This window comes from Zootoca vivipara, chromosome 1 (assembly GCF_965207765.1).
Source record: "Zootoca vivipara chromosome 1, rZooViv2.hap1.1, whole genome shotgun sequence".
In the NCBI taxonomy this organism is placed as follows: Eukaryota; Metazoa; Chordata; class Lepidosauria; order Squamata; family Lacertidae; genus Zootoca; species Zootoca vivipara.
The window spans coordinates 87,201,116-87,224,701 of NC_142582.1; the positions used below are offsets into that span (position 1 = coordinate 87,201,116).

The 23,586-nt window shown below is 41.5% G+C and overlaps 1 protein-coding gene across 41 annotated transcripts in view; it reads left to right on the forward strand.

Annotated features, from left to right (window-relative positions):
- The window catches only part of GPHN (gephyrin), a 223,035-nt gene that overhangs the window by 1,388 nt on the left and 198,061 nt on the right, over positions 1-23,586 (forward strand). The window contains exon 1 of one of the 41 annotated variants that reach the window (XM_088669582.1): positions 849-1,342. The exons of 37 other annotated variants lie outside the window; for them this stretch is intronic. In XM_088669582.1, coding sequence (XP_088525708.1) covers positions 1,321-1,342 — 22 coding nt within the window. In that variant the 5' untranslated portion in view covers positions 849-1,320. Of the gene's footprint in view, positions 1-848; positions 1,343-18,827; positions 18,892-23,586 lie in introns of those variants that run through there. 3 more of the 41 variants (XM_060274062.2, XM_088669635.1, XM_088669536.1) reach the window with 3 other exon arrangements.

Sequence of the window (23,586 nt, forward strand, 5' to 3'; positions counted from 1 at the left end):
TGGTGGATTGAATTGGTTCCATTGCACTGGCCAGAGGGAGCAGGGAAGAGTTGGGTGGCATTGACTGCTTGTTGCCCTGGTTACTTAAGTGCACAGGTGACCAAGCAACAGAGGTGGCAGGTCGTGTGTTGTTTGGAATTGAACCCAGTAGGCCCAGTCCTCCCAGTTGTGCCAACTAGAGAAAAGGAGTGAGTGAGTGGGGCAGTGACTCCTCCTTGCCACTGCCACTTGCTCACCAGCCTACCCAAGAAGCAGCCACTGCCACTTGTTTCCCAGCTCTCTCTGAGCAGCAGTGTTGGGCCCAATTCTCACCATCACCTGGAGAGAGAGGTTGGTTAAGTGTTCCCCTTGCTGCCTGCTTTGGGCCGCATTGGAAGGAGGTGGCCTGCACACAGAAGCAGGGGACCAATACATCTTGTGTGGTGATTTTTCTTTTTTGGCTTGTGGCATTCAGAAGCATTTAGATACTTAGGGTTGGTGTCAGTGAGTGCGCCTAAGGGGCTGGGATCTTAGCAGTTGCCCAATGGGGCTGACCTCCAATACCAGCCTTCTGTTCACTTGGGAATTTTCTTCCAGGGCATAGCTCTCTAGTGAGTATGTAGTGTGGAGCTTTGATTCCCCCCTCCCGTTTCTTTTTTTGATGATATGGTTGCCTAGATGTCTGTCTCATATAGTTGAAGACAAAGCTAGAGGGTTTGAATGATGTATGAGATTAAATTGGAAGTGTGTGTGATGATCAGTAGGAGGGGGAGGCAGGCCAGTGGGAGTTGGAAAACCCTAGAGATTTTTCTTGCACATATTTTCATATTCCTTTTAATTGAGACTGGGTGAGAGCCACTCTCTGTCCCCTGAAGGAATCTTGAGTTATAGAATGTGAGAAGATAAAACAGCTGAATGAGAAATAGAACAGCAAACTAATTTTTTTGCCTTGTGGTATTAAAGAAAAATGCCTCTCTTCTTAAAAAAAAGGTTCTGTATTCATGTACTGCGTACTTGGCTGCCCCAGATTTTGCAGGAGCCTATGGCCTGCCTATGAATAGCAACTTGGAACCTTCCTGAGTGTGAATGTGACTGGGAAATCCCAGTCTGATGATGCGCTGTTCTCTTCTCTTGGTACTGAAACTGCCAGCCTCTGATTTTCATCTTCAGTAGCTGCCAATAGAATGTAGTTGTTAGGCTTGAAATTCTTTTCCTTTTCCTTCTGTCAAGCCTTTCCTGCAAGAATATTGTGGCAGAGTATAAAGTTCTAGAAGCCGCTGCTGTAAGAAAAACATAAATCTTAATGATGCTTCGGCATTGTAGACAACTGGATCGTTAAATATGGCAGATGTGGTTTGGCAAGGTATGAAATTCGAACGGCTGGAATTGTTTTGTCTTCCTATTTGCATATTTTCCTTATCTATACTCTCAGAGGCAGGGGTTCTTACAGAAGTCACATAAATGTCTAGGGGGAAGTATATGTAAATACGTTTTGAATTTTGTTTTGTGGGGCCAGGTTACTTCATTAAATGGTAGTTCTGACTGTCTTTGTGTTGCATTTGGGAATAAAGCAAACCCAATTGTTTGAATTCATCATTTTAAAGAAAAATTATGAAAACAAATGAGGGTTGTACAGGATATGTGCTTCTTGAAAAGTAATCTTTCTTAGTGTAATGATTTTCTTGCAGGTGTTGCAAAAAGTGCTGTTTCAAGTAATAGGGAAATTTCTTTATTTGTGTGGTTGGTGTAATTCCTATCTTACAGAAAGATGTTAAACTGATTCAAAAGACATATTATTTAAACCTGAATGTTTTCTGTGTCTTTTAAGTTTTGCCTCCTGTTATTTAATAATTACAGTTTGATGGGTGTTCATCAGAATTGCAAATGGAATCTGTAGGTATTATCAAAGTAATTTATGATGTAGAACCAATTTTAATTCCTCTGGATTTGGTATAATCATCGCTACTGTGTTTCTTATGTAGCATTTTAGAAATAATTGGAAGTTAGTTTATTGGTTTAGTATGAGCTCTTCATCTTTCAGTTGTTTCATGTTCATAAAGTGTTATAAAAGAGTCTATAAGCAACAATATTTTAATGTACTATAAGTGTTGCATTGATTGGTTAGGCAAATGCTAAAAGTACTGATAGGTTTTTCATAGCAATTATGTTGAAGTATGTTATTATCCTTTCATTGAGAGACAGATACAATAGTTCTATAGTGGATAGTATGAAGGTATCCTGTGTGTTTAAGAGCTTTGTCCACAAAACTCGTTTTATATGTGATCTTTGATAGCATTGTTTGTCAAGAGATTTAAAAATACAATTAAAAATATAATTTGATATAAAAGTTAAATCCTTACCTTTTTGGTTACTCCCACAATTAAATTAATTTTTTTAAAAAATGTCTTACTGCTTTCTGAAAGTTATCAGGTTACAGCTAAATTGCTAAATTTCTTGTGGAAGTAAGTTAATCAACTGTAGGGCAACCAATAGGAATGTTCTGTAGATTAGTGCAATATATTTCTATTAACATGGTTGAGGGTGTTTGGTTAACTTTAGACACTGCAACAGTACCAGGTCTCCTGGCTATTTTAAGCTCTGTCCAGAATGTGTTCGGGGACCTAGAAAAATATTCCAACTTCTTTAGCACAACTCCCCCGACCCAGGCCTGTCTAATTCCTTAAAGTTTCTTAAGGTCCTGTGCCCATTTAACCTGGAAACAAGCCCCATTAAACTTGGTGGGACTTGCTTCTGAGTAGACGTATAGAATTTCATTGTAAGAGCCTTCAAGCGAGTGGTTATTTATGAATGTTTCATGGGTATACAAATTATTACTGGAACATGTAGTATTACTTGACCAGTGCTGCTATAATATAGAACATGGTTGGAATGTGGGCTAATATATGTCTCGTGATAGTTTGGTACTTAGAAACAAATGTTATAATTTATTGTTCTGTTCACTTTTGAACTATGGTTATAAAGTAAATAATGTTACTAACATCTATGCTCTTTTTTGTGAGTGTTGATCAGTTTGAACTTTTTGGCATAGCTAATCTCAGTGCAGTGGCTGCAGAAGTGTAGCCTGGAAATAAAGAGTTAATAGCTAGAACCATTGAGTGATGGATTTGCTACAATAGTGAAATAAGGCTTGAGATATTCCTCATCACCAAGGAGTTCTGAGTACTACATGCAGCCCATCCTGAAATTATTGAGTTAGTAAACTTACAGCCTGGTCTTAAGCAGGATTTTGGAAGTAAGTTCCATTGATACCATGGAACTTGTTTCCTGATATATATGAATATGGTTCAGATTCTGACTGGTCATCTACCATGTACGGTAATTGGAAAACAATAATAATGCTGCAAAAATCATCAATTTCTCTTGGTTTCAGATAAGAGAAGGTTTCAGTTGCTATAAAAAACAACAACTACTACTACTACTGCATGCACTTACTTTAAGCATCCATCAGCCAGGAATGATTTCAATTAAAACCACACTATATGTTTTCCACCAGAACACTCTTACTTAATGTTTTTCCTACCCAGGAATCATAGGCATAGAACTTCTGGTGTAATCTAGGACATGCTGCTGTTAATTTCATCAACCCCTTGGTAGAAGGTAAGTAGTTAGGACTTCCATACTCAGTGGAAGTGCAGCAACCCTATTTCATGGGCACAGGGCAATGTGTTCTTTCAAGTCAAATCCATACTCCAGTGGTTTTTGTTCTTTGCAAAGATAATGTAATGGCAAAGTTTTCTAAACCAGGGATTTCCAAACTTTCTACTCCACAGCCCACTTGAAAGGGCTGAGAATTGCAGAAGCCTATCACTCACAAAACAGGGGCACACAGCCTGTCAGTAACGATGGCATATAGGGGAAGTATTTGATATCATCAGCTGGCAATTGCCAACATAATTTTCTATTAATATCAAATCAATAGGAGGGGGTGGGACAGGCAAGTGAGGAGGCACTTGGCAGACGGTAGCATTGAGGTAGCATTGACGGTAGCATTGAAAATCACTCAGGAACCAGGTTCCAGCTCACTCTCTGAGAAACACTGGTCTCCAAGGTATGGCCACCTTGCTCACCCAGTATTTATTAAAGGGGGGAATTGCAATAGGAGTTGGGAGTTCAGCAACATCAGGAAGATCACAGCTTCCCATGCTTTTAGTTCATGCACTGCTTGTGGTCTTCACAGAGGCACCTGGTTTCCCATTGTGGCAGACAGGATGTTGGACTTTATGGACCTTTGGACTGAGCCAGCAGGGCATTCCTATGTGTGTCTTGTTTCCAGCCTTCCATAGTCACAGTTTGGAAAGCCATTTTAGGTGCACCCAAGGGCCTGAATATTCTGAGTGGAACTTCTGACACCTTTCTTTGATCAGTAGAGCTCTCTTGCTCTATCATACACTTTTGGAACTAATCTCGACACTTTTTTATTATTTAAAGAAACAGTTTTGTGGTTCAGGATGCAAAAGCCCTGCTTGGTATACTGAGTCAGCTGGGGTGCTGTTTTGTACTTTTCATATTTTTGAAGATCAGAAGCTGGGAATTTCTATTTCACCCTAGATTCAATATAATGTACTATTGGCATTCCTCTTCACAGCAGTGGCTATAGTTGTAAACTTATAAACAGATGCATTTGCACATTAAACACATATGCACACATACTGATTACACATTCAAGTATGCATCCAATAATCATTTAATTACATCTTATTCTTAACACTCCATCTTATCTTGACACAGGAATGTAAATACTATGCTTGACATTTAGTTCTAATCTAGTTGTCTAGGGTCTCTATTGGACAAAGTACAAGCTGTAAGATTGGAATGTACAAGTAAACAGGTACATATAATCTCATCATTTCATTAGTTCTAGATGTTTGGTGCCAGATACTGTCTAACTTGCTAAGCAACTCCCTCTAATGTTTTAACCCTAGAATATATGTAGTTCTTTTTCATGTATACTGGAGTAGAAGATAACATTTAGAGCATCTTACTGCTATTATAATATGTGTCCTAAAGTTTCAGGAATCTGAAGGTATAGTTTAACTATGCCCTTCATTCCTGAGATTGTGCAATTTTTATTCCCTCCCAAAAGTAGCGGGGAAGTCACAAAATCACATAAATGGGGTTTCCATATGAGCAGTCAGTCAAGTGGGAACCATGACTCATGCTAAGTAATCCTTTCCAGACCTGGTGAACTGCAACTCTGAATATCCCAAATTGTTAGCCATGCTGACTGCGACTAATGGGAATTGCAAAATAGCTCAAGGGTACCAGGTTGGAGGAGGCTGTTTGTTAAATCATTCCCTCCTCTCTCTATATATATCTATGATGGGATGTGGGTGGCACTGTGGTCTAAACCACTGAGTCTCTTGGGCTTGCTGATTGGAAGGTTGGCGGTTCAAATATCTGCAACAAAGTGAGCTCCCATTGCTCTGTCCCAGCTTCTGCCAACCTAGCAGTTCAAAAGCACACCGGTGCAAGTAGATAAATAGGTACTGCTGTGGCGGGAAGGTAAACAGTGTTTACGTGCACTCTGGCTTCCACCATGGTGTTCCATTGTGCCAGAAGTGGTTTAGTCATGCTTGCCATATGACCCGGACATCTGTCTGTGGACAAGCACCAGCTTCCTTGGCCTGAAACAAGATGAGCACCGCACCCCATAGTTGTCTTTGACTGGACTTAACCGTCCAGGGGTCCTTTACCTTTTACCTATATATATGATGGGGAGGAAGGTGTAAATTATTATTATTGCTTGCCTTGCAGTATGTTAGTCCCCAGATAGGTTTATAAACTTGCATTAAAATTGAGGGATTTTTCTAGGAGACGATGCTAAACTTTCTTCAGTCTTCTTTGTTTCTTAAATCAGAGTATTTATTTGAGATTTTAGTCCTTTAAATTACCTTTGTTTTGGCAATTCACATTGTCGCTTTCCCTCTTCCCCACACCCCAAAATGAGATCATTGTCTGATCCCAAAGTGAGATTGCTCGCTGCTGCCTTCCATGTGCCGCTTTGCCTTCCCTCCCAACCCCAAACATGTAAGTTCAAAGCTAGCACAATACCTTGCATAAAACACACACACACACACCATTTGTAAATATTGATTTTTGCCACTATTGCAGGGGTTGAGCACCATTTGTCTTTGTGGTGTCTTCTTGGTATTGATAGTTATCACATTCTCTCATATCTTTTTCTAGAAAGGCGAAATTGAAATACCATGGGTTACCAATTAAGGTGCTTTAAAACAAATTTCCAGGTTAAAAATGAAGTCATGAGACAATTAACAACCTATGATAAAATAATCGTCAAATAAAATATAATGGCAAATGGATCAATGTCATATTTGTATAAATCTATTATTGAGGTTCAATTTTGCCCTCAGTAAAATTTGAGAAGGTGGTGGGAATTGAAATTGGAATTTAGAAATTGAAGAGGAGACATGGAACCGTCTGTGGATAAAAGCAGTGGATTACCAGATTGTGGCAATACCACATTGAAACAAAGACAAAGGACACAGAGATTCAACCAGCAAATCTCTGGGAGGGAAAGTGAGTCTCTCTTTCCCTTCGCCAGATCTTTTTATTACAATATCAAAAGGTTACAAAGATTCAAATCATCCAATAGAATTCATCCTAGTTTCTAAAACCCCTCCCAGGTTTCCTCCCACCTTAAACCTGATACTGTTGGGAAGATCTGGAACTAACACCTAGCTGCTAAAAAAGCTTCCTGGACTTCAAAGAGACTACTACTAAAGACAGGAAAGAGCCCCAGGAATCCCTGGCAGAAAACAGGTTTATCAGCTTTTCAAAGACAAGCAGGGAAAGGAAGAAGATTAACAGATGCCCTTTTACCCAGATCTATTGACCCAAATGTTTCACAGCCAGGCAAGAACAAATGGCAACAAATGCCTGTTTCTTGCAACCCAGACTGAAACGTGCTTGCCAGGTAGAAAGCAATGGAGTCAGTAACCATCCCAGAAACCTATGTCCAATACCAGGAATTTCGTAATTCAGGCAGCAGAGGTATATCAAGGGAGCCACGAAGCTCAGACATCCTCCACAAGCGCACATAATTATGAATACCTGATTCCCTTCCATAGATCACTAGAAAGTCACCCCTACACCAGATGATGTGCCAGTTACTCCTGGCTAAGGCTGTGTCAGAGCATTCAACTCACTGCTGACAGCAGCAACACTCGCAAAATGTATGAAGGCATGAAGAAAGCCATTAGACCAACAGTCAGGAAAAGTGCACTGCTGAAAACCTTGTCTGGAGAAATTTCCCTTAGTATTGAATATTTGATGTGCAAAATCATAAATTAAGAAATATTTTTTTAAACAGAAACTGGATGCTGGAAAATGGGAGATTATAGTTATACTAATATGGTGGAGAAGATACTAAAAATATTGAAAAAATGTTTAGAGGTGAGTAGCAGGAAGTTTCCCACTTCCAAAAGAAACAGAGGGATTGTTGTGATTGGCTATGTACTTTGATAGGGATTTGTTTGCTGACCTGCTTTAGTATCCTGAGGCCTGCACTGTTTGCCTTGAGTGTGCATTAAAGTCATTCTTGCCAAAGCTTATTAAAACAACTGGCAGTCAGCCCATGTTGCTTATCCAGGTGGGCACTAGTGTGGTGTAATGAAGAATGGTGAAAGGATCAAAACAATAACACATTGGTAGTCAGGTTGAAGCAGGGGGGTGGCACTGTGGGGTTTTAATCAATACTCCTGGTAAAATGAAGAAATCCATAAGGGACAAGTAATGTTCTAGTGGTCATGTGCAGCTGTTGTAATCAGATGAGCTTTAATTCCCTAGATTATGGACTGTGATTTGAAAATGATGGGCATTTGGGAAGGCATGGGCTACATAGAACTAAAATGGCAGTAAGTGTGTTGGTTCATTATTGTTCAAGGGGTTCCTGAACTGATGAGGCTATGTAGGGTATAAGAGGGTGTGTTATTTCATTATATATATGCCCTTCAAAAAAGAATAAAGCAATAAATTATCAGTGAAAACAGTTACAATTATTTGAAACATTCAAAAACAAGATCAATGATAAACTAAAAACAGATTAAAATGCATGTCAACATTCTACATATCTGGGTAGGCTTATCTAAACAAAAATGTCAGCAGGCATTGAAAAGAGTAGTGTACCAGGCAAACATTATGATTACGATGTTCAAAACCCTGCTTCCTACCACAGTGCTGCGAGGCATCGGGGTGAAATCACTGAGATGGTTTCACCCTGGTGCCTCACTTCGCCAGGGAGGATGCAGATTTGCACTCCCCAGCTGAGCAGCCCCTTACTTCTCTTGACTTGCCCACGTCTCTGGTGGGTGCTATTGCTATTACAGTGGTACCTTGGTTTAAGTACACAATTGGTTCCGGAAGTCTGTACTTAACCTGAAGCGTACTTAACCTGAAGTGAACTTTCCCATTGAAAGTAATAGAAAGTGGATTAATCCGTTCCAGACGGTCCGCGGAGTACTTAAACTGAAGTGTACTTAACCTGAAGTGAACTTTCCCATTGAAAGTAATGGAAAGTGGATTAATCCGTTCCAGACAGGTCTGCGGAGTACTTAAACTGAAAGTACTCAAACCGAGGCATACTTAAACCAAGGTATGACTGTATAAGATAATGAGGGAGGCGTTCATGGTGAGTTCCCGCACCTCTTTTTCTAGAAAAATAGCAGTGGTCATCATATTTTCTAAACTGAGGAAATGCGAACAGAGCTTCTCTCTGTGATTGAGTGCACTAGTGGCTGATGTAGGTGCCTTGACATGGAGGGAGAACCCCTGTACCATTTAGTGGCCTTGTTTTCTCCGCCCCTGCTAGGGAGCCCTTGACAGCCATTTTGTGACTGAGAACCACACCCATTTCAGAGTTACCCAGTAACCTGAAATGTTGGTGGACCCTGCCTTATATTCTGTTCATCTGAATGAAGACCAGTGGTAGCACCGGAAAAAAATGTGGAGTGAGGAGGGGGGGGATGCATTTATGAGGAGAAATATTTGTCTTACATGCTAGATCTGTGAAAAAGCAATGACTGTTTGGATGCTTTCATTCCAAACAGATGCTTTCTAAAGTAAGTTTTGTTGATTTTGATAGTTATTTTTCAAGTGAGCATGCTTAGGTCTGCTGCCTTATTTCAATTTGCAGTAGATGATTTACTTATAACTTATGTGTGCTGGTGTAAGTGGTTTTTTCCTTTTAGTGAATAAAATGGAAACCTCTTTTCTTTACCCTCCAGAGCAAATTTCTCACCTCTTTTTATTCTATTGCTTTTAGTAGTTGCACAACAGGGGAGGAAATCAGATGCAGTTTTTCTTGGCTTAGAGGTGAACTTTTTCCATTACAGTATTTCATATGTTGAACTTCTGTCTGCCACATTGCTGTCAAAGTACAAGTTACATTCATACATATCACAGGTTTGCTTGGTCAGCCTCTGATGTATGGTTTGTAATGTCAGTACAAAATATAATTACAGATGTCTCTGGTTGCAGAATAGCAAAATTAGTTTAGTGTTGGCATCTCTTTCTCGCAGAAATTTCTCATACCTACATGGCACACAAAGGTTAAACAGGTAAATCCTTTACTATTTCTAGTTTAGGATTTCAAAAGGCTTCATCCATTCGCTGCATTTTCCCATCTCCTAAAGACACTTGCAGGCTAGGTGCATAGTTGAAGTGTAGAATGTAGTGGTAGCCTCCTGTTTGCCTGGAAAGGCTCCTGACCCGAAAAGGGAGGGAACATGTGAGAGTCAAAGACAGGTTGTTCGGGTGCCACAGATGCTTCCCAACAAAAGGAGGATGTTGCGGAGGTAAGCAGGACAAGCCCTTTCATGATGTGAATTAAGACACTCTCCTCAGCTGATAGCTTGTGAACCCCCTCCATTTCATGTGTTTAGGGCTAGCCACCTTGACTGCAATTAGCCAGCCACTCATTGCTACAATTGACCAGTCACCAAACACTGCTGACTGTCATTCTCAAACACTGCTGCTCCCTCCCTCCTGCCCACCCATTGCTGTCACAATTCACTCCTTTATGACTGCTCACATAGGTGCCAGTTCCTAGAGGCTGAGGTCCCTTTGCCCGCCCAATAAAATATTTGAGGTGGCTGCCCCCCCCAAGTTGATGGGCATTGCCATTCAAATGGTGTGTGTGTGTGCGTGCTTTGCGACTGATTATGTGTGTCAGGGCTTACCTGTGTCGTCCCCTCCCCAATAGTTTATTCAAGCTGGTACCCCTAAATGCTCATGTGCTTGCACTGACTGGCAATGTAGGCTTGGAAACTTTGCTCTGAGGTACGGATTCCTCAGAGTAAGGCACTCCAAGTGACATCATCTAGAGAGATTTTGTGCTGCTGCTGTTGCTAAAGCTTTAATTTCATTTTAACATCAAGCACACTAGTTGGTTTTTATTGGTAGGTATGGCGCTGTGGTTAAACCACTGAGCCTAGGGCTTGCTGATCAGAAGGTCGGCGGTTTGAACCCCCACGGCGGGGTGAGCTCTTGTTGCTCGGTCCCAGCTCCTGCCAACCTAGCAGTTCGAAAGCATGTCAAAATGCAAGTAGATAAATAGAAACCTCTACAGCGGGAAGGTAAACTGCGTTTCCGTGTGCTGCTCTGGTTTGCCAGAAGCGGCTTTGTCATGCTGGCCACATGACCTGGAAGCTATACGCTGGCTCCCTTGGCCAACAATGCGAGATGAGCGTGCAACCCTAGAGTCGGTCACGACTGGACCTAATGGTCAGGGGTCCCTTTACCTTTACTATTTCTATTTAATAAAGGATGGTCAGGCTCCAACTCTGGTGGTATTTCTACTTTATTACATTGTCCTTAGGGTTCACATATTTGTATATCTACTTGGCTCATGTGACAAGAGTATGCACAGTTTTGTTTTCAATGTGTTCTTGAAGCCATTTCCCTTTCTGATGTCTATCTCTAACTCTTACTTTCCCTCTGTTTTTTTGGAATCTGGCCAGTTCCAACTTGCAGCAACTTGTGTCATCTTTCTGTTGCTCATTCTGTGTGTTTGAATTTCTGGAAACTAACTGGGCTTTGATACTGCCAGCTCATTTGGAACATGGTGATTATTCCTGTACTCCTACTCCTTTAATCTTTTAACTTTATTGGCAGTTGATGCAATCCATTGCTTATTGTAGGCATAAACGTGTGCATAGCAAATGTAGAAATGTGCTTCTAGAAGCTTCCATTAAAATTTTATTCTCTTTAGAATCTGTTTCATTCCTTTTCCTGTTCCTATCCATCCAGTTCCCTAAACCAAAGATTGGGAACATGTGGTCATTCAGATGTTATTGATCTTGACCACACATCAGCTCCAGCCCACAAGGTAGGGGATGGTGGGAGTTGTAGTCAAACAGTGCCTGAAATGGCCGCAGGTTCTCTGATCCTGCTCTAAGCAGAAGCCTGTTGACAACTGTGGACTGGAATGTTGTAGATTTACCCTTCTTGAACTTGCTAAAGCAATAAAAAACAAAGTTGGCAAATGGCAGTTGGTTCCCCCCCCCTCCACACACACATTGTCCTCATTTAGGAATTTTTTAACTAGGCCTTGGGGATGTAATCAACCTTCTTGCAGACACTGGTGTTTTATATGTAAGTTATGACTTTTTTATTGTTGTGTCATTTTGTTGACTGCTCTGTGCTCCTCTTGGGGAGAAGAGCATCATATAAGTACAAGGAAATAAATACATGCATGTTGATTGACAAGAAAAAACTCCATAATCCATAGTTTGGCAACATCTCTTTTTAGGAGCAACCAAATGTCACACAAGTAAGCTAACTTTTATGTTCTTCAGAACTAATCATTGGGCTGAATGTCACACAAAGTAATCATAATAATGATAATGATGGATGATGATGATGATGATTTTAATATTTCTGCATGATGTAGAGAAAGTAGACAGAGGACTTTTTCCTCCCTTCATCAAAGTAATAGAACCCAGAATCATCCAATGAAGCTGAATGTTAGAAGATTCAGGACAGATAAAAGAAGGTACTACTTCACACAGCACATAGTAAAATTAGTGTTCTGCCTAATTTTACAGTGTTCATGGAGATAAGTTCTATTAGAACAGGATTTTCTAAACACCTCAGTTCTTATTCTTAGAAAGATCAAAGTGTCTTGGTCTTCAAAATTAACTGCTGTTAATTTTAGTTACAGGTAGGTAGCCGTGTTGGTCTGTTGTAGTCAAAAAATAAAAATAAATCTTCCAGTAGCACTTTAGAGACCAACTAAGTTTGTCATTGGTATGAGCTTTTGTGTGCATGCACGCTTCTTCAGATACACTTAAACAGAAGTCACCAGACCCCTATATATAGTGAGAGGGTGGGGAGGGGTATTACTCAGAAGGGTGGTCTTCCTCCCAGAGAAGGAGAACTGTCATTGTCTAGGAGAGGTTGTAGATCTCTGATGATGCGTTGAACTGTTTTAACTTGGGAGCTGTATGTGATTACTAGTGGTGTTCTGTTATTTTCTTTTTTGGGTCTGTCTTGCAGCAAGTTCTCTCTGGGTATCAGTCTGGCTCTGTTGATCTGTTGTTTAACTTCATCTGCTGTTAATTTTCTTAGTCCATAGCATCCCTTTCCAAAAAATATATAAAATGTACTTTTGAGATAGAGCTGTATTTGCCACACATAATTTAGCATAAATTTAAAGAGGCTATTGAGTTAACATTTTTACAGACAGAATCAGTAGTTGGCTGCAACTGGAAGAGGGCTACATATATATTAAAAATGAAATGTCCATGTGGCATGAGTTGTGTAGAAGATTTAGAAAGTTAGTTATGAGTAGGTTCTTTGTAATATGCTGTTTGATATAAATGTTTAACCCTTGATTTGAAAGGTTAATAGTACCTTTTATAGAACTATTACAGAAGGCAGTGTAGCTATTTGTAGAACTACTATCGAAGAAACCGTAACTTCCTCATTAAGGAGATTTGCTTTAGAAGAAATAATGGCAAAGACCGAGGGTTTTTTTTAGAATGGTTACTACAGTATTTTCTCTTTAAACTACATTCTGATTCAGGTACTTTGGATGGGATTTATGGATGTGGTAATTGGGTTGTTTTTGTTTTGATTATGTATTTTGTGTTTTTTATATTGTGATGTTATCTTGTGAACTGCCCTGAAACCTGTGGGTATAGGGCAGCATGTAAATTTAATAAATAATAATAATATTTAAAGTGTCGCTCTCCTTAGGGTGCTCATAATCCACCTTCCACTGCCCAGTGCACATCTGTTACACCTCAACAGATCACTATTCCTCCAACAACTTCCATTCCATTTTTAACTTTAAACTGATGGACCTTAGCAATATCTTACTAACATTTTTCTCTCTCTCCTAGCCACACCATATGCACTGATGATAGGCTATTTCCACTGTTTCCAGCATTTTCACATACAGGCCAACATAGATGGGTGGGTAGATGAAATTTTCTTTTTCCCCTCCCTTGTGAAAACAAACCCTGTTTATACCTGAGAGAAGGCGATGTAGCTTTCTCATGTCTCCCTCAGGCTGGCTCTCTGCTAAGGAAGACTGCCCAGTTGCATTTGTTAGAGATCTCCATTTGTGTGTGTTTGTATTTTTTGACACATGCTTTAAAAATAAGAATTTGCTCCAAAGCAAAGTAATCACCATTCAGTTAATATGGAGAAGACTAGACTACGAGTGGGCAAACACCCGTTCAATACTTACTTATAAGCTCCTCTTTTCATGGTTGTTCACTGCCATGTGACCAGGTATGCCCATTAAAGGACAAGGTAGTCCCCTGGGGAAAGCTTTGCATTCCTGCTTCTGACAAAGGGTTTAGAACTCATGATACATTAATTGCTGTTTGATTCTAGATTGCCATAGTTCTGTATGTAATGTGTAGCTCATACACAAGCATAATAATGGCTAATCAGCTTATTATGGCCAAGATCTAACAGCCTACTTCATTAGATGTAGGTCCCCTCATTGCGAGAAGTGAGGTTACAGGGAACCAGACATAGGGCCTTCTCGGTAGTGGCACCCGTCCTATGGAATGCCCTCCCAGCAGATGTCAAGGCAATAAGTAACTATTTAGGGAAACTGTTTAGGGAAGTTTTTAATGTTTAATGCTGTAGTGTTTTGATATTCGGTTGGAAGCCGCCCAGAGTGGCTGGGGAAACTCAGCCAGATGGGTGGGGTATAAATAAATAAATAAATAAATAAATAAATAAATAAATAAATAATAATTCCCTGAGATGCTGGGAATTCTGAATAGCTGAAAAGTACTGATGGTTATAATTATATATTTCAATAGTAGACATTCACAAAAAAGGTTGTGCTTGACAACACAGGCATCCTATCGTTGGTAAGCCAATTAACATATGTAGTGTGAAAAAAAAATCTGTTGTGCCAATTCAATCAACAAGTATTGAAACTCTTGGTGTATTGTAATTCAACAGTACAGTATTATGTTGGAGTCTCCCATTATGGCAACTGTTAGGTCAGTTACAGCATCCTGAGAGACAGAAATGTTCCCTCATTAGTGTTTTGATATTGCCATTTCCAATGTCAGATTCGTGTCCATTTATTATTTTGCGTAGAGACTGGCCTGTCTTATGTACAATGCAGAAGGGCTTTGCTTGAAGATCATGTTATATATCACATTCATGCTTTTGATTATGACTTCTGTATTGCTTCTGAGAGTGTGGATGGCATCATGTTCTGTACAGCTGAGATAGTGAGGTAAATTATCCTGCTCACTGATTAACTCTGCTTGGGCATGGTGGTGGTAGCACTCAGTGTAAGAATCTACTGTAATCTAATTAACAAACATCTAGAGATGTCCATGCAGAATTCTTCCTGTGTTGTTGAGAATATGTTTGCTGTTTGTCAGTGCACTTTCCATTGGGGAAAAGGTAGTTGATGCTGGTTCAACTCAAGGAATATTTCATGATAGAAATATTACTTGAGTTGTAGGTGACAGGAAAATGCTTCTGCATAGTACAGAATGGTATCATCTGTGTAGATTTAGTAGGGCAGAAGGTCAGGCCTTGTGAATGAAAGGACTGTTCTACCTGGCTCAGTGTGTAGCTTGATTTGCAGTATTGCTAGGTGAGTTCAGGATGTCCTCATTGGGTCAATAGAGGCATATGGTAGTTTTATTTTTCCTTAGATAAATGATTTATTTTTTTAAAAAAAATCACTTCCCTTGTTTTGAAGAATTTCTGCCCGGTGCATGGCTGTGTCCAGTTCAGTTCTGTTTGCTGTGTTCCAAACCCGATGTGTCATTTTTGATCTTTTTCTATTTGCCATACAAGATGCAGATAGTAATATAGGTGTCAGATCACTGATCCCACTTTTAGTATTGTCTATACTGACTGGCAGCAGCTGTCCAGAATTTCAGACAGCAATCTCTCCCAGCCCTATCCAGAGATGTCAGGGATTAAAGTTGCAAAGCAGATTCTCTGCCACTGAGCCGTGGCCCTTTCCCAGCCAGATGTTCATTTTTCTGGAGAGTGTGTAGCACAAGTTTTTACCATAGTCTGTGCAGTATATAGACTAACAGAAATGTTGCAGTGTGGAGGGCTCCTTTTCATTTTGCCAGCCTGCCAGCCATGCCCTTCTCCAGGATATTCTGTTTCATTCCTCCTCCCACTTGGCTTTCTGTACTTCCTACCCTCACCCCAAGCAGTTAGTTTGTTCATATCTTGGCTTATTAAATGTTCCTTTGAAGACCTAACAAAAGATCTCAATTGGAAGGGTACAAATTGTTTTGGCTATTTAATGTACTACTTATGCTTGGATGTTAAGAGGATGATCACATGCATGATTTTAGTGAGAAGATTGAATAGTTTCATGACAGAAACAAAGTGAGTAATTTTCTGTCAAATTCAGATTAAGTACCTTCTCTAAGGCAAGGGAACTTTTGCATGAACAATGCTAATTGGTATATGGGAGAGTTGCTCTGAGCAAGTCGTCACTTATTGCTGTATAGTATCACTCATCTTTCACAGGCTGCTTATTGAAATGAAGAAATAATAAATTACAACTAAACCAGAAATCAATGCTATAATCTGATGATTTCTCTTTATCTGCACGGGAGGCCTTTAGGACTATGATAAATCAGAGCTATATGGCATAGTAATTATTAAGATATCAACATTAAATAAGATAATTTAGAAGAGGATGGGTTAACATCTGTCAGTGATGGTTTCGAGAAAGAATTTTCTGAAGGGGGACTGGTTTCAATGAACCTGAAGGTCTATTTTGCTCCATTATTCTATAGTGCTTGTGTATACTGGTCCACATTTGAGCAGTCTTGAGTTGCACACCCACTCTTACTGTAATTCACTCTGTCAAAAGAATAATGTAAGAAATGTTGTTTCCCCATGAATTATGGAATACAACTGCTCCTGCAAGAATTTTGTGTTGAGTAGTTGACTAAAATTTAAAATTCACACAAAATGTTCATTGGCGAAGAAAAAATGTTGTTGCCAGGGCCTTTCCTCACCCAAAGGGGATGATTTTGTCCCTTGCCTCTCTGAAATGTAGCTCAAAATCTGGAAAATATATCATTTTCTCTCCAGCTCTGAACTTGGAACTGGGGAGGGCTGCAGAATATAATCCTCCCCCCAAAGTTCAGAAGTCAAAGGGGGGTTACCCTGTCTCTGTGCCTGATGGGTGCTCCCAAGTTCCTATCAATGCAGTGTGCTCCAAGCTTGGGGTGGTTATCAGTTGCAGAGATAAACCTTACACCTCTACCTTTGGAGGTGTGCTGGTCCAAGGGTAAACCGAGAGGCGAGGTCCAGGGCCAGTCCAAAGTCTAGGGAATCCATGAGAGGTCAGTCCAATAAAGCTGAGGCAGGGTGCAGGGCAGGAGACTAGGCGAGGTCAGGAGCAGGAACACAGGCAGGAATCCAGGGCGGGTCAGGAGCAGGAACACAGGCAGGTCAGGTTCTTGAGCACAGGCAGGATCTGGCAATCAGCAATGTTGCTCCTGCAACCTGGGGCGGGGTCTAACCACCTTTTATCTCTGGCGAGGTAATGGCTGGTCCCGATCCCCCGATGACTCACCACCCTGCCTCGCCTGAAGGCGAGCACTCCTCCTGCAAGTACTCAGGTCTCTCCTCTGCAGTTTGGTAGATGCTGGAGGGTTACTGGACCAGGAGCCACCTCAGCCTCTCCTGACCCAGCCGGTAGTGGACCAGGTGTTGGCAATGAGGTATTCTCAGCACCTGGAGCCAGGACAGGCTCAGGCCCCTGACTCGGCCCAGCTGGTGCTTGTTGCAGGGGAACCTGAGCAGACTGAGGCTCTTCAGGAACAGGCCCCAGACTAGGTTCAGCCGATGTCCCAGGCAGTACAGGCTGCGATTCCTCCGGCTCCGAGCCCGAGTCCCAGGCCATCACAGGAGGTGAGTGCTTGTTGGGCTCTGACTTGCGCCCAGCAAGCACAGAGCTGACACAAATCCGAGACTTCAGCCCAACCTTGGAGCTGGGAAAGGGATAGGATTTTGTCCCTTCTCTTTACCTCTAGATTTGGCAGAAACCTCCAGTTCATCTTCCTCAGCCTGGCTCATTTCTCATGAGAGAGATAAGTGAGATTATGAAACCCTGCTCAACAATCTCTTCCACATAAGAAGGTGCCTCATTTTAAGTCAGCCTATTGGTCCATCTAGCTCAGTATTGTACCCACTGACTGGCAGTGACTCTCCAGGTTTCACACAGGTCACCCTAGCCATGTTATGAATGCAAACCAGGATCAGAGGTGGAAGATACAGAAATTAAGGCATCGGTGCCAGTTTTCAAAAATATGTAATAACTTCATTTATTGAGGAGTTCCAAGTCATACAACACGTGCTGTGCAGGGATATAGTTACAAGCGATTGTTTTTCTGCCTAACTAAATGGCCATTCTAGAAGCACAGAGAATGGAGCAGGTTGATATAAAGGCTCCATATTGCTCCTTGGTGTGCTGTAGAGGTCTTTGTTCAAAGATGACTGTAACTCTTAAGTTCTTTTACTTCCTACTCAGTCTTTGAGACAAATGTGTCAGTTGTACAGGCTCCTTTTTATTGCAAGAGCTACATGGCAAATACACTTTCCCAGGATTGTCTTTGTATCACCTTTCAGACTCCCAGTAGAATACCTCAAGGTGTTGGAAATGCAAGTCCCTTTGCATCAACTTTCAGACTCCCATCAAGGTGCTTCTAGGCAAATGAATGCAACTGAGCTGAAATGTGACATTCTTCTAAGGAACTGTTGGTTAGAGAGGCAGACTAAAGTTGATTCCCAAATGTTTGTATGGATAGGTGTGGAGAGGAGAGCAGGTAACAAAATCCACAAGGGCCCAGTCACAGTGGGGATGGGTAGAACAAGACAAAGAATGCAGAAAATTACCTGGGTCTAAGAATCTTGATGGCTTTCCAGAGAGTTGCAGTGGTTTAATGAGTAGGGCTCTGACCTAGCTCCCAACAGTCTTTTGGCTCAAACCCACTTATGGTGTATGACCCTGCGAAAGTTGCTGCTGCCCCTGCTGCTGGTACTGCTTGCTAGTTTACTTTGATTTAAACATTTCTATACTGCTCTTCGATAAACGTCAAAAACAATTTACAAAATGACCAATAAGATATTTTTAAATATTGTAAATTAAATACCCATAAGACACAAACAAAAACAACACAGAAAAAAGAATACAGGGCAAGAACAAAACTCAAAAGGGTCAAATGAAGTAGAAAAATACTTTATCCTGCTTTTGGAAGGCCACCAGAGAGAAGACTGAATGAATGTTGCATTTCACTGCATCCTATCTGCTCCTGAAAAGGCTAATCTAGACCTCCCCGTACAATGGAACCTGAAGCATGGCCTCCATGGGAATATTTACATTACAGAGGACTTTGCCTGAGATAGGTAAGACCCAAACCATTTAGGCTTTACTTTCCCTCAGCAGGGCTGAGATTAGACTTTCTGTCACCAGGGTCACCCCCCAGATGCATGTTTGCATACATACACATGAATACATACAACCATACAAAATAAACATACAAATACAAACATCAACACATTCATTCATAAAGGGCATAAAAAGTAGGCAGTATATCATTAGAATACAAAAGAATCCCAAGACATATTATAATTATATCACCAAAGGGAAAATGAGCATCACTTCCAGTAAAAGCTAATTGTTTGTCAAAAGTAGAACTTCCATGTGCAGCAGTTTATCTGAGGTCAGGTTTTGAATTGGATTTAACTGGTCATGGGCTCATTAAAAGACTACATTTCCATAAGATCCGCCAAGACCCTTTCAAGGAGTTTTGATGTGTACATTTACACCTGAATAATCTTCAACAAGATTCCTTTCAATTTTATTTTTGTTTGATTACTCATTTTGTTGTTGTTGTTTAGTCGTTTAGTCGTGTCCGACTCTTCGTGACCCCATGGATCATAGCACGCCAGGCACTCCTGTCTTGCACTGCCTCCCGCAGTTTGGTCAAACTCATGTTCGTAGCTTCGAGAACACTGTCCAACCATCTTGTCCTCTGTCGTCCCCTTCTCCTAGTGCCCTCAATCTTTCCCAACATCAGGGTCTTTTCCAAGGATTCTTCTCTTCTCATGAGGTGGCCAAAGTATTGGAGCCTCAGCTTCACGATCTGTCCTTCCAGGGAGCACTCAGGGCTGATTTCCTTAAGAATGGATAGGTTTGATCTTCTTGCAGTCCATGGGACTCTCAAGAGTCTCCTCCAGCACCATAATTCAAAAGCATCAATTCTTCGGCGATCAGCCTTCTTTATGGTCCAGCTCTCACTTCCATACATCACTACTGGGAAAACCATAGCTTTAACTATACGGACCTTTGTCGGCAAAGTGATGTCTCTGCTTTTTAAGATGCTGTCTAGGTTTGTCATTGCTTTTCTCCCAAGAAGCAGGCGTCTTTTAATTTCGTGACTGCTGTCACCATCTGCAGTGATCAAGGAGCCCAAGAAAGTAAAATCTCTCACTGCCTCCATTTCTTCCCCTTCTATTTGCCAGGAGGTGATGGGACCAGTGGCCATGATCTTGGTTTTTTTGATGTTGAGCTTCAGACCATATTTTGCGCTCTCCTCTTTCACCCTCATTAAAAGGTTCTTTAATTCCTCCTCGCTTTCTGCCATCAAGGTTGTGTCATCTGCATATCTGAGGTTGTTGATATTTCTTCCGGCAATCTTAATTCCGGCTTGGGATTCATCTAGTCCAGCCTTTCGCATGATGAATTCTGCATATAAGTTAAATAAGCAGGGAGACAATATACAACCTTGTCGTACTCCTTTCCCAATTTTGAACCAATCAGTTGTTCCATATCCAGTTCTAACTGTAGCTTCTTGTCCCACATAGAGATTTCTCAGGAGACAGATGAGGTGATCAGGCACACCCATTTCTTTAAGAACTTGCCATAGTTTGCTGTGGTCGACACAGTCAAAGGCTTTTGCATAGTCAATGAAGCAGAAGTAGACGTTTTTCTGGAACTCTCTAGCTTTCTCCATAATCCAGCGCATGTTTGCTATTTGGTCTCTGGTTCCTCTGCCCTTTCGAAATCCAGCTTGCACTTCTGGGAGTTCTCGGTCCACATACTGCCTAAGCCTGCCTTGTAGAATTTTAAGCATAACCTTGCTAGCGTGTGAAATGAGCGCAATTGTGCGGTAGTTGGAGCATTCTTTGGCACTGCCCTTCTTTGGAATTGGGATGTAGACTGATCTTCTCCAATCCTCTGGCCATTGCTGAGTTTTCCAAACTTGCTGGCATATTGGGTGTAGCACCTTAACAGCATCATCTTTTAAAATTTTAAATAGTTCAGCTGGAATATCATCACTTCCACTGGCCTTGTTATTAGCAATGCTTTCTAAGGCCCATTTGACTTCACTCTCCAAGATGTCTGGCTCAAGGTCAGCAACCACACTACCTGGGGTGTATGAGACCTCCATATCTTTCTGGTATAATTCCTCTGTGTATTCTTGCCACCTCTTCTTGATGTCTTCTGCTTCTGTTAGGTCCTTACCACTTTTGTCCTTGATTATGGTAATCTTTGTACGAAATGTTCCTTTCATATCTCCAATTTTCTTGAACAGATCTCTGGTTTTCCCCATTCTATTGTTTTCCTCTATTTCTTTGCATTGCTCATTTAAGAAGACCCTCTTGTCTCTCCTTGCTGTTTTTTGGAAATCTGCATTCAGTTTCCTGTATCTTTCCCTATCTCCCTTGCATTTTGCTTGCCTCCTCTCCTCCGCTATTTGTAAGGCCTCGTTGGATAGCCATTTTGCTTTCTTGCATTTCCTTTTCCTTGGGATGGTTTTCGTTGCTGCCTCCTGTATAATGTTACGAGCCTCCATCCATAGTTCTTCAGGCACTCTGTCCACCAAATCTAAATCCTTAAACCTGTTCCTCACTTCCACTGTGTATTCATAAGGGATTTGATTCAGATTGTATCTTACTGGCCCAGTGGTTTTTCCTACTTTCTTCAGTTTAAGCTGGAATTTTGCTATAAGAAGCTGATGATCTGAGTTACAGTCAGCTCCAGGTCTTGTTTTTGCTGACTGTATAGAGCTTCTCCATCTTTGGCTGCAGAGAATATAATCAATCTGATTTCGATGCTGCCCATTTGGTGATATCCATGTGTAGAGTCGTCTCTTGTGTTGTTGGAAGAGAGTGTTTGTGATGACCAGCTTGTTCTCTTGACAGAACTCTATTAGCCTTTGCCCTGCTTCATTTTGAACTCCAAGGCCAAACTGGCCAGTTGTTCCTTTTATCTCTTGATTCCCTTCTTTAGCATTCCAATCCCCTGTAATGAGAAGAACATCCTTCTTTGGTGTCATTTCTAGAAGTTGTTGTAGGTCTTCATAGAATTGGTCAATTTCACTTTCTTCAGCACCGGTAGTTGGTGCATAAACTTGGATTACTGTGATGTTAAAAGGTCTGCCTTGGATTCGTATCGAGATCATTCTGTCATTTTTGAGATTGCATCCCATTACAGCTTTTGCCACTCTTTTGTTGACTATGAGGGCCACTCCATTTCTGCTACAGGATTCTTGCCCACAGTAGTAGATATGATAGTCACCCGAACTGAATTCGCCCATTCCCTTCCATTTTAGTTCACTGATGCCCAGGATGTCGATATTTATTCTTGTCATCTCATTTTTGACCACATCCAGCTTACCTCCACTCATGGTTCTTACATTCCAGGTTCCTATGCAATATTTTTCTTTACAGCATCGGACTTTCCTTTCGCTTCCAGGCATATCCGCAACTGAGTGTCCTTTCGGCTTTGGCCCAGCCGCTTCATCAGCTCTGAATCTACTTGTACTTGTCCTCCGCTCTTCCTCAGTAGCATGTTGGACGCCTTCCGACCTGAGGGGCTCATCTTCCAGCGTCATAACTTTTATATGCCTGTTGTCTTTGTCCATGGAGTTTTCTTGGCAGGGATACTGGAGTGGCTTGCCAGTTCCTTCTCCAGGTGGATCACGTTTAGTCAAAACTCTCCACTATGACCTGTCCATCTTGGGTGGCCCTGCATGGCATAGCTCATAGCTTCTCTGAGTTATTCAAGCCCCTTCGCCACGACAAGGCATTGATCCATGAAGGGGGATTACTCATTTTAGGAAATGATAATTTTGTAGTCATTTTAGGTTCCGTGTAAGGTGAAGACATGTTTTTTGTGAGTCTAAAGTAGAAAGCGCCCTTCCATTACAATACTAATGCAGCCGGGCTGACCAGAGCTTGCCAGGGAACTGCCTCTGGCAGGAAAAATGCTCACACACCCCTTACTTTCCTGTGTGTAGATCATGTATAGTCTATAAAATGACTCCACCGTAGCTATTTAAACACATTCAAAGTTCTGAAGGGATCATAAAGGTAAAGGGACCCCTGACTGTTAAGTCCAGTCGTGGATGACTCTGGGGTTGCGGCACTCATCTCACTTTACTGGCCAAGGGAGCTGGCGTCTGTCCACAGCTTTCTGGGGTCATGTGGCCAGCATGACTAAGCTGCTTCTGGCGAACCAGAGCATTGCTTGGAAACATCGTTTACCTTCCCGCTGGAGCGGTACCTATTTATCTACTTGCACTTTGACGTGCTTTCAAACTGCTTTTGTAGAGTTGGAAGGGAGCCCAAGGATCATCTAGGCCAACTAATTCTCTTCCTCAGCTTCCCGCCCCTCCCTCTGTTCCTCCAGAATTTCTTTCTCACACAGTAGCAAATCCACAGGGGATCCTATCTTTTGCTTCACCGGGGAGAGCCACACAGCCTCTCCAGATTTTCAAATTCTCCCTCTCTCTGCATCATGTTGTAAATGAGTCTTCTTCGGCTTCACGGGGAAAGGGGAAGGATGGAGCTCACGGCTGCCATTAACTTTTTCATCTTTTTCTCAGACATGCTGGGAGGCTGGGACCTTCAGTAACACCCCTCTGGAAGCTTCACCTGGGACAGAACCCTGGCTAGCGCCCCCCCCCCCAGGCTATGACTCTGCCCTCAGTCCTACCTACTGAATGTGTTCTCCCACTGAATTTTGGCTCCTCCCACCCCTGAAGGTGATACAAGGGAATTCAGCTAAAAGGGAAAATGGGAAATCAGTGCATT